Genomic DNA, 17,023 nt, shown 5'->3' on the forward strand with positions numbered 1-17,023 from the left:
TGCCCTCTTCTTCCTCCCCCCAAAGAAGCAACCCATAAATAATGACTTTAAATGGGAATGGTATAAATCCACCAATTGAAAGACAGAGACAAACAGACTGGATTGAAAAATCAATACTGACGTGTATGTTGTCCACAAAGCAAACCCACTGTAACAATAAAGTTTTAAGTAAAGGGTCGAGAAAAATATTCCGTGGTGCCCTGCCTGGGACAGTGTTCACCCGCCCCTGCCCAAGATTCAAGGCCGCATGGTAACTAAGAAGGTGACCTTGGTTGGAAATAGCCTTTGCAGATGGAATTTGTGAAAATGAGGCTATGCTGGATTAGGACGGGCCCTACCTGCAAAGACTGGCGTCTTCGTGTGATGGGCTTGTGACTCCCCAGGACGGACATATGGGGAGATGGTCATGTGAGATTGGAGAGAGGCAAGGGACGCCTGGGCTGCTGAAGGGCAGGAGGGTCCACTTTGACCGTGGCCTTGCTGATTCCTCAATTCAGACTTGTGAACTGTGGCAGAAGGAATCTGCCATTGCGAACCAGCAGTTGGCGGGCATTGGTTACAGTAGCCCTATGCAGCTGATATCTTCCCGACATACATCAAAATAAAGCTGGAGTAGCTATAGTAGTTTCAGACACGTGGACTTGGAAGGGAGGAAAATTTTCAGGACGAAGGGGGGATGGCGTGGTAACAGAGGGGTCAGTTTTCCCAGGTATGACAACCCCACCGTTAGAGACAAAATGGTATATGAGGACCCGGAGAGGAAGTAGAATATGGTGTTCTGGATGGGACCCTGGGACGGACAAAGAACATTAGGGAAAACTAAGAGAATCTGAGCAGCCCTGCCTGGTGCGGCTCAGTGGGTTGGGCATCGTCCTGCAAATCAGAAAGTAGCTGGTTCGATTCCCAGTCTGGACACATGCCTGGGTTGGGGGCCAGGTCCCCAGTAGGGGGCTCAGGAGAGGCAACCACCCATGGATGTTTCTCTCCCTCTCCCTCACCCTCCCTTCCCCTCTCTCTAAACATAAATAAATAAAAATCTTGAAAAAAAGAAAATCTGAGGAAAAGATGGACTTTATACAATGTATCAATATTAGTTCATTAATTGTAACAAACATACTCTGTCAGATGCTAAGAACGGGGGAGACAGTGTGGTTTATGTGGGAACATTCTCTGTCCTTCACACAGTTTTCTTCCATGCATCTAAGCTGTTTTAAAACAAATCATGTGTGTATATGTACATGTCTTCTAGGGAAGGAAGCACGTGACTAGATAACTGAAGAAACATTAGCAATGTCTTATAACGTTGGTAAAAGATTTTAACTTATAACATACGTATTTTTTCAAAACCCAAGTTACTATTTTTCACAGATTAGAAAATGAAATAACATTTATGTGGGTGTTGTGACTGGTCACTTTCACGCTCTGTGTATGTGGAGGAAACTGTTAGCACCTTTGGAAGAAACAATTGGCAATATTTACAGATATCCATGTGTGTGTGTGCGTGTGTGTGCGTGTACATGGGGCCTGGCAGAAGTAATGCCTGCGTGAGTGTGGTTGATAGCATCATGATGTGGGTGTAATAATTCATAGTTTTAATTCGAACATTTCACCTAACATGTCCTACGGCGTGCCCGAGTGTGATGCTGTTATGTTACAGAAGGACACGCTTATGATTTTGCAATAAAAGATTTTGTAATCAAAAAAGAGCGTTATTTGTGGCAGATGATTTTATACGTAATTGCACTCCTTGACACGCTTTAGAAGGAAAGTGTCAAAATGAAAACAAAGATTTTGGCCCCAAGCTGTCAGAAGTGAGACTTATTTATAATATTAAATACTAAACATGATATGCCTTGTCTAATGGCTAGACGGTTGACATGTTTCTGCTAGGAGGCACTTGGCTTTTAATATCCTGTCTTTATAGAATTTACATCAGAGCCAGAGAGAGCTGGGTCGCTAGTTGGTGGAGTGGCTGATTGAAGCCACAGTGGAAGTAACAACCATCAAGCCCAGGCCGGGTGGCTCAGTTGGTTGGAGCATCACCCCGATACACCCAGGTTGTGGGTTTGATTCCCAGTCAGGGCACGTACCTAGGCTGAGGGCTGCATTGCTAGTCGGGGAGTGTATGGGAGGCAACCGACCCATCTCTCTGTTTGTCTCTCTCCCTACCTCCAACTATTTCTCTCTCTCTCAAATCAATGGAAATATGTGCTTGGGTGAGGATAAAATAGAATGGGAAAGGGGCTCCTAGTTATGATGTTCTAGAATATCTAAAATTCACCGACAGGTCTCTGACCGGAAGCAGGAGATGCCGATGGATAATTAGGGAAATTTAATAACTCATGGGCTCATTCAGAGACTTTATTGAAACAGTAAGGCGTGGTACTGTACTTTCAGAGAGCTGATGGACTAGAGATTAGACCTAGAAAATGACTCCTAGTTCAGCACAGAAGAAAATGAGACAAAAACACGGGTAATCCCAGACACTGTTTACTTTAGGAAGCTATTCATGGAAACCCTGAAGTCCAAGGTGAGAATTCAGAAAGAAGATACCAGAGAGAAGAGGGTTGGGGAGGGCAGAAGGTAAACATTGTAAGTGGCACATTTTCTAGAACTTACTACCCGCACGACTTCTCACATGGAATACTCGCAAGGATAAATCAAAGAAATCCATACCCAGACTCTTCATGGTAAATGCACAGAATGTCAAAATTGCCAGGAATCTGAGCGAATTTTCAGTAAGATGAGGTCAGAGAAATCCATGGAAAGATACAGGTGGAAGGAAAACCAATTAAATTGATATCAGTTTTTATAAAAGCAAAAGTGGGCCTTTAAGACAATGAACTAATAACATCGAACTACTAACAGACAATGTTAGTTGCTGAGGCATTAGACACGCCATGTTGTTTTTTTTTTGTTTTACTTAGAGAGAGAGAGAATGATTTGTTGTTCCACTTACTGGTGCGTTCATTGGTTCATTCTTGTATGTGCCCCGGCCAGGAATCGAACCTGCAACCTTGGCAGTATTGGAACAACACTGTAACCCACTGAGCGACCCGGCCAGGGCAGACATGTCATTTTTGATATTCAATATCATGACTTAAGTCTCACGTATGACATCTTGGGTCCAAAATCTCTGTTTCCGTTTTGACACCTCAGCACCCTAGAATTTTATAGCTATCTAAATAATATTGAATCATAAGCACAAAATAAATAAAAATTTTCAATAAATATAAAAGAAATAGCTTACCTTCTACAGGAGCTCCCTAGAAAGAAAAGAGAAGAACGGAAATGCGAGAAATATGACCAGAAAAAAAAACTGTTGAACACGGCAGCAATTCTCAACAAATATTGCCTTTCACATTAATAATAATAATGCAAATGATGCTGATATGTGAGGCACGAATGAAAATAAAGGCTATAAACAATTATGATTTTCTTTCAGGAATGCACGAATGATTTAATCCTGGGGATCTTATGAATGGGACTAAGGGTTAAACATGGCAGATTAAATATAGTCATTTATCTTTCCTCTTTACTGTCTTCTTTCACTAGAGGAAGTGACAGAAAAATGGAGTAAATGTAATCTTCCAGCTGGAGGAAATGTAGTATTTTCTATTACTCCTGATTGTTTTAATCATCACCAGAGGATGTGTTTTTATTGATTTTTTTTTAAGAGAGAGGAAGCGAGAAAGAAAAACATCGATGTGAGAGAAACATCGATTCTTTCTGTCTCCTGTACGCGCCCCACCAGGGATTGAACAGCAGCCTAGGTATGTACCTTGGCCAGGATCAAACCTACAACCTTCTGGTGTGCGGGACGATGCTCCAACCCACCGAGCAGCCTGGTCAGGGTGTTTTATAAAGCAAACATAAGGAGAATGTGAAAGCTGGAGAGAAAACGGCAGATGGCCAGGAGAGCTGGGAGCGAGGCGGCGGTGGGCTTTCTGGGTTTGCTTTTGCCTCATGCATCTCAGACTGAACACCACAGAAACCAGTAATTAGGAAATGCAGCACATACTGGAGAGAAATGAAACCCCAAGAAAAGTCTGTTCTCACCAGACAGGGACCTGGATAGGATAGCACAGCAAGACACAAAAATTTTATTTTTTTATTATTTTTTAAAACTATTGTATTCATTTTTATTTTTAGAGAAAGAGAGGGAGAAAGAGGGAAACATCAAAGTGTGGTTGCCTCATGTGCACTCCCTACTGGGGACCTGGCCGGCAACCCAGGCATGTGCCCTGACTGGGAATCGAACAGGCGGCCCTTTGGTTCTCAGGCCGGCGCTCAATCCACTGAGCCACACCAGCCAAGGCAGACAGAAAATTTTTAGACGGTGGATAATTTGCTCCAGCCAAAGAATGCTGAAAACAACTGTGGCCCCACCCACTCCTTCCTTCAAAGGCTAAGTGTGTAGACTGTAGAGTGGTCAGGATGTCAAAGGAACCCAATGTCCCTGCAGGGGGAGAGGTGACAAGGGTGGTGTCAAAGAAGGCTGAGTGGGAAAGCAGGACTGTCATCCCTAGCAAATGGACCAAGCTCCCTGGACACTGCAGTGTCATTGGGGACCATGTGGGGGGCTTGGACTTCCTTCCACCAGCAATAATGAGGCCCATCCACTCCCCACCTGGGGTGGTCCCTGAAGAGGCTTGGTCTCCTTCCAGGACCAACGAGGCCAGCACCTGGCAGTGTCAGTAAAGGCCACTGAAGAGTGGGAATGAGACACCCCTCCCCCTCCCACCAGTAACGAGCAGACCCCCTTTTCTCTACCTGAGCCCACCGGAAGGTTGCTGGATGAAACCCAAGACTTCCATGAGACCCAATGTTTGTAACACAATAGACAAAAGTGTCCACATTTCGATAGGCAATAATTCATCATCCCCAAAACCAACAAAGATGATGTTCAAATGACCCGACCAAGATTTTTAAAGCAGCCGTTGCAGAAAAGCTTCAGGGAGAACTATGAACACACCAGAAATGCATGGAGAAAATAGCGTCAGCCAAGATACAGAAGGTAGAAAGAAGAACAAATGTAAGTTTTAAGACTGAAAAATACAATAACCGACATCAACCTCGCAATGGGTTGGCTTCAGAGCAGAGTGGAGCAGACCGAGGAAAGAAGCAGGGACATGGAGAGAGAAATGAATCTGAGTAACAGAGCGAAAATGAAAATAAAAGAAAGAAAGGAAGAATGAAGAACACAGCCTTGGGGACATTTGGGACTCTAAGGAAAGACCTAGCATTTCCAGGGGTGTCCAACCTGTGGACCGCGGGCTGCATCCTGCCCAGGATGGATGTGAATGGGGCCCAACACAAAATGGTAAGTTTACTTAAAACATTACAAGATTTTTTTTTCCATTTTTTCCCCACATTTTTAACCTGTGGTTAAATTCACACTTTTTAATGAGATGCGGACCTACTTTGAGGTTAAGCGGTTACAACTGTGTCAATTTCTTATTTGTATGGCCTTCCAGATTTAAAAAATTCTTAATATGACCTATGCCTCTCATTGCATCCCAATTGCTTCAGTGAGAATTTGACTAGCTTTTCCAACGTCCCAGGAGCGTTGTTACGTGGTCAGGCCAGGAAGGCGATTCATGGGAAGAAATGAACGGCGCTTTTGAAAAAGATGATTCTTTTTTATCTTCCGTTATTTATTTTGTCTCTCCATTATGGTTTGCACTCCATATTCTTTGTATTAGTGTCAGGTGTTCGGCATGGTGGTTAGACAAGCGTACACTTTACAAAGTGTTTCCCCGGATATTTCCGGTACCCGCCCGGTACTCATGACACTATGACCGATTACATTCCCTGCGCTGTACTTTGCCTCCTGTGACAATTCTGTAAGTTCCGATCTGTACTTCTCCATCTCTTTGCCAATCCAGCCAGTCCCCAAACCCCCTCCCACCAGCCCACCATCACTCTGTTTGTATCTGTGAGTGTGTTTCAATTTTGTTTGCTCATTCATTCTGTTCTTTAGCTGCTACCTATCAGTGAAATCCTATGGTATTTGTCTTTCTCTGTCTGGCTTATTTCACTTAGCAGAACGCTCTCTGGGTCCATCCATGCCGTTGCAAATGGTAGGATTTCATTCTTTTTATGGCTGAGTCATATTTCATTGTGTATATGTACCACATCTTCTTTATCCAATTCTCTATCAGTGGACACTTGGGCTGCTTCCAGAGCTTGGCTGTGGTAACTAATGCTGCAATGAACATCGGGGTGCATATACTCTTTCAAATCAGTGTTTTGGGTTTCTTCAGATGTATTCCCAGAATATATCCAGGGTTGCTGGTTGATAAGGCAGCCCCATGTTTAATGTTTGAGGAAACCCCTTACTGTTTTCCCTGGTGGCTGCACCAGCTTGTCCACCCACAGATGAATGGATGGACAACTTGGGGGACAGTTACGCAAGACAACACCACTTGGCAGTGACAAGAAACAAGCAATCAGTCTGCAACCACATGCATAGAATGGCAGACACATTACACTAAAGGAAAAAAGCTAGGCAGACACTCAAATCTACGGCATACTTCCACTTACCAGCAATGTTGGGATGGACAAGACGGCTACACGGACGGAGGTGAGGCCACTGCCCCTCGGCCTCTGAGAACACGGCCCTCGGGGTGAGGCACTGACACGCGTGGAGAGGGATGAAACGCATGCCAGTTCATGCGTTGTCAAGGCCCCTCTGATTACACATTTCCCATCTTACTTTACGTGCTCCATGTCCCGTTGGCTGTGATTCTTAAGGAGCTTCAAAATAGAGTGTCAGAAACTTTCATCCCATATGAAAAGAGAAATTGGTTCTCCGTGAATGCAACTGTGAACACAGCACCGTGGGGTGGAAGGCACGGGGTGGGTCCAAATGGACAGAAGAGGGGCTGGTGGAGGCGATCACATGACACACCTTACCTCCCGCCCTCCCTCCCTCCTTCCTCCTGCCTCGCTATTATTCCAGCCTGTCTGGGACCGCTTTCAGTAGAAAATGCATGGGGTTAAAATCAGCAGTAATGTCCTGCTGATTTTGTTAATACATTGGCATCATCTAGTTAAGGCATGGGCTTAGCTTTTGGTTTCAGGAATCCTGGCAAGAGAGTGGAAGGATGGGGGTGCTTGCGGTCTGGGGCTCACCCAACCCTCCAAGTTGGCGGCCCACGTGGAAGGGTGCTGAGACCTGGGGGGGGGGCCCGCACATCCGGCCTTTGTTGCTCGTGTTGGTGCAAGCCCGCCAGCGACCAGGATGAGCCTTCTGGTTCCATATATCTCACTCACACGTGTGTACAAGCCCTGAAGGGTTTCCCTTTGATTTTTTTTTGCCTCGTTATAAAAAGCCTGCATTTCCAGTGACACTTTTTATTGATTTGCCAGTCAGTTGATGACTTCACTTGGCTTTCCCAGAAAACATATCTTGAGGCAAAATTTAAGTGCTGCTGCATTATGAGGGAAATACCGACGAAAACGAGAGTGCAGGCAAAGGGAAGAGAGGTGTGGAAGACAAGGAAACAGGAGTCCCCTCAGCATCTCAGGACGCTGCTTGGAGGCAGTGAAGGGAGAATCATTGTCCACTGACTCCCACCTGCCATTTGCTAAACGTCCACCTCATGGGTGGCTAATCTCCTGCAGTTTCAGATTGCGCATGTGTGGGCCCCAAGCAGCTGCGGTGGCATCTTGAACCTCAGGGTCACCTGAGAATCCTGAAGGCGGGAGGTGACAGACAGGCGGCATGAGCACTGGATGAGGGTGTGGGCTCACTCCCACGTAAAACTGATCAGAGCTTTAGTGCTGGCCCACCTACTGGCATAAAATCTAGGCTCACGCCCTGGCAGGGTCGCTCAGTTGGGTAGAGCATTTTTCCATACAGCAAAAGGTGGTGGGTTCGATCCCTAGTCAGGGCACATACCTAGATTGTGGGATCACATGGAAGGAAACTGATGGATGTTCCTCTTTCATATATCTCTCTCTCGCTCGCTCGCTCATCAATAAAAAAGGACATATTCTTGGGCGAGGATAAAAAAATTAAAATAAAATACAAGGCCAACAGCCTCAGACCGGTTGAAGCTAGATTTGAGGCGGTGTATGGGTGGATAGTAACAGCATTAGTGATGTGGTTTTCCAAATTGTATTCTCCTCGTTTACTGTGTAAGGCTGCGATCCCAGCAGAGCACTTCCCTGAAAGAGGCACATAGGAGTAGAAGAAATAGACAGAAACGTGAACGTGGGCGGGAAGGTATGATAACCCAAATCTCGTTTTCCTGGTAATTCCATCGCTCATAACAAGGCCCAGAATACAACGTAGCTGTAAATAGACTTTTCCAGAAAATGACTTGAGAGCTATTTTTATCTCTTAACCTATCAACCTTTCGGTTTCTGTGGTCACATTTTCTGTTCCAAAAATCCAATCAATGATTTGAAAAGGCAGTGACACTTGAAATTAATGCACAGAAACACACCGGCTTGAGAATAAGGGTCCAGATTCAGACACTGAGCCCCCTCAAGTCTGGGCAACAGAAAAGAAGTGAGTACAGAGAAGGAGTTATTATTTATTAACCTTTCATTACGGACCGGAATGGCCCAAGGAAGCCCACTGAGCACGAAGGGAACCCGATTTGTGCGGGGTGTTCGGGTGACCACATGCACGACCGGGGAACCATTTCCTCCACTACAAGAAATCGGAGGCACAAGGAAACTTTCCTAAGAATCATTCAGCAAAGAAAAATAAAACTCCTGGCCATAGGAGAGAAGACACCCTTAGGGGCACCGCGGGGACACTCAGGGCAGGGTGGGCCTGTTTGTTGGCCAAGGTGCCAGGAGTCTTTTAATGAGCACCAAAGGATGCGGGCCAGTCCCAGGGTGAGCGAGCTTCCGCGCCCTGTTTAAGGACCATGGACAGCTCCGGGCTGCGGCTGAGCAGCGCGCTTTTTTCCCGACGCTGGGGTGGCAGCCCCGCGACTCCACGTCTGGTGGGGACGCAGGAGAGGTGCCCCCCTCCCCCCGAGTCGCCGAAGCTCCACGATAACTGATAACACAGTGCACACCGCCAGGACTTTCTTGCCACGCACATGAATGCATATATGTGAGCACCGGGCGGGGCGGGGGCGATCACAGGAAATGTTCGGGGCGATGGAGAGAGAAACCGGTTTTTAAAATGGTGTGATAGCGCATAAATAATTAATTGGGCCGCCATGCTAGGGGCTGGATGATGGGTCAGGCGGGAAAGCCCGTGGGTGGGGGCAGGGGCGGGGATCCCCGCTTCGGTGCTGAATTCTCCGTGACTGGGGGGGCGGGGAGCGCGGATCCCACCCAGCTTAGGTCGGAGGAGCAGCGCCATGTGCTCCGGGCTCCCGGCTCTCCTGCTGCCGCTCTGGCTCTGCTGGACCCTGGGGACCCACGGCTCTGAGCCCCGCAGGTGAGGCGGGGGCTTCCCCGGGGCCCCGCAGCCTCTTTCCCGACGCCGCAGCGCGCAGTGCGGCGGACTCGGCACCCACTCCGCTGCACCCTGGGGCTGTAGCCGCGCCGCAGCCGGGAGGGGGTCGTCCTGCGCGGGTCGGGGTCCGGGAGGGGGTGGGGAACGCGGATCGTGTTTGCCTCGCTGCGGCTGCCAGCGTCGCCTGGTCGCAGGGAGCCCAGAGGAGCTGGCCTCGCGGCCGACTCCGGGCCCTGCCGCGCTCCGCGCAGCCGCGGCTACTCCGGCCGTTCCGGCCGGGCTCCAGGTCCCGCTCCGCAGCCCCTGGGGCAGAACGGAGCGCTGAGGACCCGGGCCACGCGCCGCCGCGGCCGGAGCGCGAGGAGGGCCGGGCGCGCGGGGCAGCCGGCTCCGCCTCGGGCTCGCCCGGCCCCCTCCCCTCCCCCAGCTCTTGCGCCCGCGCTCCTCCCCTCCCCGCTCCTCCCGCCTCCCTCCCCTCCCCCTCCGCCCTCCTCCGCTCGGGGCCAGCGCGGCGGCGGCGGCGGCAGCAGGAGCAGCCCCGGCTGCGGGTCGCGACGGCGGCGGGGCGCCCCCTCCCCCGTGCCGGGGCGCGGCGGAGGGATGTGGGGCTTTGCGGGAGGAAGGCTTTTCGGCTTCTTCTCGGCCCCGGTGCTGGTGGCGGTGGTGTGCTGCGCCCAGAGGTAGGGTGGCGGTGGGTTGCCGGGAAGCGGGCCGGGCGGCTGGCAGGGCGCGCGGGGGTGCGCGCGGGGCGCAGGGGGGCGAGCCGCCGCCTGACCCCACTCTCTGAGACCCTCTCCCCCTCCCCCAGCGTGAACGATCCCGGGAACATGTCCTTTGTGAAGGAGACGGTGGACAAGCTGTTGAAAGGCTATGACATTCGCCTGAGACCCGACTTCGGGGGTGAGTGGGGTGTGCGCGGCCGCTGCGGGAAGCGCGGACCCCGGCGCTGGTGGCCTGGGTGGAGGAGGGAGGCGGGGTCCGCTTACGCCGAGCTTCGGAGACTGGGGTGGGGGGCCACTTCTCCTGAGCCCCCTCCTCGGAGAGCCCCCGCATCCTCAGAGCCCCCCGCACCCCGTGCCCGAGCCTGACTGACCACCGTGTCGTGCGCTTCCCGCAGGTCCCCCGGTCTGCGTGGGTATGAACATCGACATCGCCAGCATAGACATGGTTTCCGAAGTCAACATGGTAAGTGCCCGCCCTCCCCAGGGCTGTTCCTGAGCCCCTGACTTGCTGTCTGGGCCCAAGGCGCCCACGGTACTGGGCCAGAGGCCTTCTCCGCCGGGCCGAGCTTCCCGGCCGCAGAGGGAGCGGCGCGCTGGGGCGCCGGCCTGCCGCTCCCGTGGCTCCCTCCACCCTCCCGGAGCGCGCGGGGGGCGTCGTGGGCGTCGCGGCCCTGCGGAGGGCGCACCTTTGCTGCGGAAGGAAGGGGTCCTGGGCTGGCCTAGCGCTCGGCTGGCACCGCCGCCTGGCACTGCCGGAGCCTCTTGCGCGCGCTCCCTTGTCCCCTGGCCTCCGGAGTGCGAGTGACAAGTGCCGTCTGCATCCTTAGCAACAGGCGCTGGGGAACCTGGAGACTGGGAGCTGCGGGGGTGGGTCGCAGTCTAGGTGAGAGGTCGTTCAGGGTCCTTTGTTGCCTTTTGGAACGAGATTCTGGCAGCTGGAGAGGACGAGGGTGGCGGTGTGTTTCCCGGGGTGCCTCGGGTCAGTTTCCTGGGTCTCGGTGGCCTTTCGGACTGCGGTCTCCTGGGCGCTGGAACCCGGAGCCGCGCTCCGCCAGGACCTGTCGGGGGTGCTGGCGTGCTGACGGCCCTCGGTGGCCAAAGCTGGTGAGCCCGTCGCTTAGGGCTGGTGTTGCTGATGAGGCTTCGTATTCTGAGCCGTAGAAAGCGGAGGTCCCCGTCCCAAGATGCGGAGGGGCTGTCAACGCTTTTGCTCAGCACAACAGGGAACGTGGAGAAAAGTGACCCCTTTCACTGGTTCGTTGAACTGAAGTAGCCTGCGGTTTTGGAAACAGGTATAATTTTCTGTTGAGTGGACACTTTAGAAAGGGTGAAAGTGTGAGTTCGGAAACAATGTATTTTTGGACGAAATCACTTGGCAACGTGTCGTTGGAACACAGATTGAGATGTTAATGAGACCTGGTTTCAGACGCGGTGGGTTTTGGGTTTGGTGTGCCCCAGTCACGTGGGCGGATGAACTTGTTTAAACGCGAGCTCCCGGCCTCTTCCTGGGAAGTAACTAGGACCCGGCGCGCTGGAGGGGAACCTTACACTGAAAACTAACGCTTCAGGTGATTTTGAAGCCGGCTGTTTGTGGACAGCATGTCGAGAAACATTGCAATAAATTATAGAAATACAGGCATTTGCAAATACGCTAAAACTGGTATTTAAATAATGTGTTTAGCAAGATAGATTTAAAAATATATACTACGGTGGATTTTGTAGGAAGAAATTTTGGCCACGCAAAACTACTTTTTATCATTTTTTCACTCTGAACTTAAATATTTTTAAATTATAATGTATTTTAAGAAACACTATGCCTTTCTTTCACTTAGGATATTTATGTAAAAGGCATTATAATAATAAAAGTGCTACAAAGAGAGGGGATATGACTTTGTATACATTACATCAAAATGAACATGATGTGTCGTTTACTTTTTTGTAGTTTGGTAAACATAATTCTGTCCAAAAGGTATGCTTTGTGATCTTAAAAATAAAACAAGTTACATATTTGAGATCTACTATGTAACCTATGATTTTCTTCACTGGGGTCTTCACATTCTCTTAGAGAAGACATTTTTTATGGACGCTAATTGAATAGTTAGTGGATTATTGTCAAAATTATTACATTGGGTGGCAAATTAAAGAAAACATTGATGTGGTGCTTTAAGAACTCGACACAACATCCTGTTGGCCCAGACCAGAAGGGACCATTCTGTTGGAACGTTTTCTTGGACTTCATTTTCAACTTAGTTACCTCATTTTTCTGGAATCCTGTGTGGGTACCTGGTACCTTTGAAAAGTTCATCAATAGTTGCCTGATTGATGGATTATGATTTGAGGTGTCTCAGTTTTCTCTGGACCCAATAATAGAAGGACACATTGAAGATACGAGCCATTATATTGAATAATTTTTCATTTAAGTGTGTGTCCCAAAGCCAATGCATGTACGTGACACATATACAAGCATACTATTGGATGCATTTTTTTTGCATTCCCGTGATGGTAAGTTTTGTGGCCCTCTAAACATAAATTATTGTAAGCAAAAAAATGGGGATTGTTGGGGTTGGAGATCAGAGGTCATAGGTCAGATGTGACTGACTGGCATGTGAAAATACCTTCCACAACGGGATTGGTTAACATCACATGCTAGAAAAATTGGACTTTCCTGAACATATTTGCTGATGATCATAGCTGTGATATTTGACCTATTATGATATTCTTATTATATTTTATGGGGAGAGAATGGAGAGTAGGTGAACAAAAGATTAGAGTCATCACTTAATCATCTTGTATAAAAACAATAAATTCTATTTATGAGCTCTCTTAATCACCTTTCTAGTCACAAAAAAACCCCTACATGTTGTTCAGGTATGAAACTCAAGAAATGGGCTGGTTTCAGGGCGTTGTAGCTATTAGAAGAGATTTGTCAGGTAGTTGTGAGAAAAAGCAGGATGCAATAAGTCCCATTAGAACAAAAGAAAGGACCATACAGAAGAGAGCAGGAAGGGAGAGTGGGTGGGGGGGAGAGACAGGAAGGGGGATTGATTGAGATTACTTTTTTTTTTAAAGATTTTATTTATTTTATTTTTAGACAGAGGGGAAAGGAGGATGAGAGGGAGAGTTGCCTCTCCCATGCCCCCTACTGGGGACCTGTCCCGAAACCCAGGTATATGCCCTAACTGGGAATCGAACCCACGATTCTTTGGTTCACAGGCCAGGGCTCCATCCACTGAGCCACACCAGCCAGAGTGATTGAGATTACTTTTGACATGGAAAGCTTCATGAAAGAAATTCTATTGCAGCTGGGTGAGTGAGTGGGGAAAGGATTGTGACTTTTGCAGATGGAGGTGGATGTTCTGGGACAGGGAAGAAATGTCAAGGGTGTGGATGGAAGGGTAGGAAATGGCAAAGGGAGTTTGAAAGAAGAAATTGAAGGGTAGGACCCACCCTTGTTCTCCTAGACCCTTCTCTGCCATGCCAAGGATCGCAGACGTTCATTTTCAAGAAATAAAGAGACTGTACATTTTTAACATCATTGACATGATTTGAGAAGTGCTTTAAGTTGGATATTTTGGCTAACATTTACGTTTACGCAGAAGAAGAAGGTCAGTGGGGTGGAAGAGAGGCATCTGCAAGGAAATGAAGGGTGAGTGGTCATGGAACGTCTTCCTTGAGATTTTCTTCTCTGCTTTTCATTACACATATTTTTAAAAACATGCTTAGTGAACTAAATTAAAATTCACTAATGTTTAAAATAAGCATGTGTGAAACGTGTGTGTCTCCAGATGGGACACGTAGGTGCTGTTCAGGAGTTTGGGGACCGTAAAGAGGAATAATGGATATTGCCAATAGTAATACTGTCACTTTTTAAGAAATTGTAAAGCACAATCTTTTAAAAAAATATTTGATCATTTTTTAGAGAGACGAGAGGGGAGGGAGAAAGAGGGAGAGAAATATCGATGAGCCATCTGTACGTGCCCTGACTGGGGGCTGAATCTATAACCAGCCATGAGCCCTGACCAGGAATCGAACCAGCGACCTTTCGCTCTGTGGGCCAACACCCAACCCTCTAAACATGTAAAGCACAACCTTTGTCTGTTGGTAGTACCTACAGGTAATGCCTCCAAAGAAAGCCTTCGATCGCAAATGAACAAATAAATACGTTATGCATCTACATGTAGACACCATCACACATTTTGGCGTTTCATAGAAATAATCTCAGAATGGATTTCAGTATTTGAATAGTTAACATTCTTTTGCATTGTACCCTGTTTCATGGATGGTGGAGCTAGTCATTTTGTTTTTCCTAATCTTATAGGTTTTTTTTTTCATGCCCCCCCCTTTTTAATGAGTTGACTTGACAACAAAGACCATTTTTTGACAGAATTTCCCTTGTTTTTCTGAGCCCTTGTTTGCAGATTGCAGGTAACCTATTCCAAGTACGCATGCTTAAGTAATTACTGAGATACTGAGATTTAGTCTGCACTTTTCTTCAACTGAGAGTTTATATGTGAATAAATACTGTTTCCTGGAAATATTTTATATGCACGTGTTACAATTCTAGTGCTTAGGTTCTGGTGTAAAAGGAGCACGTTGACTATGAGATGGACAGATGAATAAATGGGGGGGAACTATGGAAAGTATAGAAAACATAAGGAGATATTTGAAATATAAAGCAATACAAATTTCAGCGTGAAAGTGCTATTTTCACTGAGAAAGAATAAAATAGTTCTAGAACTCTTTAAAAATATGTAAAAAAAAAAAACCCAGCATTTTAAGTAGGCAGAGGAGTTTTTTTATTTGAATTATTAAATAAGCCATTGTTTGACTTGTGAATTCAGAACAGAGACCACCCGTATTTCGTTTTCACTTAAGTGACTAAGACATTGAGGGTATAAAACTAGATTCAGACTTTGCTCATAGTAATGCGAATTTCTGCGACCTACCTTACACTTGGTTATTACTTAAAACTTAGCTAGTCCATTACAATTAACTCAATCTCAATGAAAATGTAACTACAGGATTTCTTTTTCTGATTTCATGCATATACATCATATTTTTTTTCTTTTTTGCCTATGAGTTCCTTTTAGGGAACCTGTATGGCATATCCTTAGTTATTAGGAGAAGTATATTTGCCCATTATTCTGGTTCTGTTGTATTCCTTTATCACCGGTTGCATTTTCCCCTTATAAAATCTCCTTTTCTTATGTCTACGTGTCAAATAAGCGCGGTGCACAAGGACGTAGTTACATAGAGCACGTCTCAAATCCACAGCTTTGTAGCTGCATGGCTGCAAAAACGTCTACAAGCGTCCTGCACAAAACCACACACCACGCGCACGTGCACTATTGCTTCATCTTCTCAGAAGAGGAGGAAAAGAGAAAGGAAAGGATGGGCCTGGCTAGAGTCAGCTGGGATCAGAGGTCTGGGGAAGTCCGCTTTGAGGCACTTGAAGCTCAAACTTATGCTAATCAACCCTCACCTCCACCCCCGCCCCCCAGGATTCAGACCATAGAAGCTGCCCGGCCTTGAGCATCCAGCGCCTGGCCCGGTTCTCCGGGGGCGGAGCTGAACGCCGGGAGTCCAGGGAGTGAGCTGAGAAAACTCAGCGCCGCCGCGAGTTTCAGCTTCTATTTATCTCCAAGTCCATGGGAACGTCTCATCCTAGTGTGTCACTTAGTGTGTCAGGCCCAGGACGCCCAGATGCCTGTGGCGCGCCCACAGCACAGAGGCCAAAGCGTCGTCTACAGGGGAGACCTCTGCTAACACATCCCTCCCTCGGCACCCCACCTCCACACACACAGCCACGCTAACGCGTGCCCCAAAGCTCTCCTCCCGGGTTCTTCCCGCAAGGCAGGGCCCCGCTCAGCGTTTGCACGTGAATTCCTGTTCGCACTTCCAAGGGTGGAAGAGTGCTCTTGCTCTCGTTGCTGAACGAGCGGGAGGATGACTCAGCAGAAAGGGCAGAGTGTTTCCGTGACCCAGTTGGGCTTGGAAAACTGCTTGGGTGGAAGGCCTGCCTTAATCCGCGAGTAAAGGGCCACGGTGGCCGCCGCATTTCGGAAGTGACCCGGGTTATTGAGGACATTATTTTCCCAGGCAGTACGATCCAGGCGTAGGTGATGGTCACGCATCAACACCGGGGCACTGATGGGGAAGCCTGTAATGAAGCTGAGAGATGGATGAGAATAATACCTTACTTAATGGGCACTGGATGAAGGAGTCGTAGGGGGAGCGCACAAAGTATGCTGTCTGTATTTCCCCGGGGGGGGGGGCAGTTTTAAAGTACTTGTTGCTTCATCTCTTCAAAAGTGGATCTCACACTCTGTCCTGCTGGGGGCTCAGGGATCTCCAGGTGTGTTGCCCACAGAAATAAGAATTGGCTTTGAATCGATGGTGCCAATCTGCTAATGGACATATACCAACCTTCCTGAGTTTTCCAAGTAAAGCGCTTGTGGGTTCAACATTTAATTTTGCACAATTTGATGTCTGCGTTAGTTCCTTCCTTCCACGGGCAGCTGAACCCTCCTTTGTCCTGTGGGTTTTGTACTGAGTCACACAGTCTGTCGTTGCAGTTTGAAGCCTACTGAACAGTTGGAATCTTTTACGTTATTTTGTCATACGCCTTGAGGTGTAGCTCAGGGGCGGGCCATCAGTTGGATGCCATTTTGCAGCTGATGAAACCCCTCCTGTATTTTGCCCTATTTGGTCATCCACCCTGCCGGCCAGCCTGGTGACCAAGGTGGGGTCCATGTTGCCGGCGTCTCCATTGTTTCAGAAATGCCTTAGGACCAGCTGTGGGGGACTGTGTGCAAGGCTGGCCTTGGGCCTGTTTCTTGGCCCTTTCTGCCTCTTCACGCTACAGAGCAAC

At 48.3% G+C, this 17,023-nt stretch overlaps 1 protein-coding gene across 4 annotated transcripts in view; it reads left to right on the forward strand.

The window, feature by feature from the left end:
• The window catches only part of GABRB3 (gamma-aminobutyric acid type A receptor subunit beta3), a 230,266-nt gene that overhangs the window by 76,302 nt on the left and 136,941 nt on the right, over nucleotides 1–17,023 (forward strand). For 2 of the 4 annotated variants that reach the window (XM_045196638.2, XM_053913233.1), the window contains 2 exons: nucleotides 10,239–10,330; nucleotides 10,548–10,615. In XM_045196638.2, the coding sequence (XP_045052573.1) occupies nucleotides 10,239–10,330; nucleotides 10,548–10,615 (160 nt within the window). Of the gene's footprint in view, nucleotides 1–9,262; nucleotides 9,413–9,984; nucleotides 10,111–10,238; nucleotides 10,331–10,547; nucleotides 10,616–17,023 lie in introns of those variants that run through there. The other 2 variants (XM_024561800.3, XM_053913234.1) reach the window with 2 other exon arrangements.

This window comes from Desmodus rotundus, chromosome 10, assembly GCF_022682495.2.
Source record: "Desmodus rotundus isolate HL8 chromosome 10, HLdesRot8A.1, whole genome shotgun sequence".
Taxonomy (NCBI): Eukaryota; Metazoa; Chordata; class Mammalia; order Chiroptera; family Phyllostomidae; genus Desmodus; species Desmodus rotundus.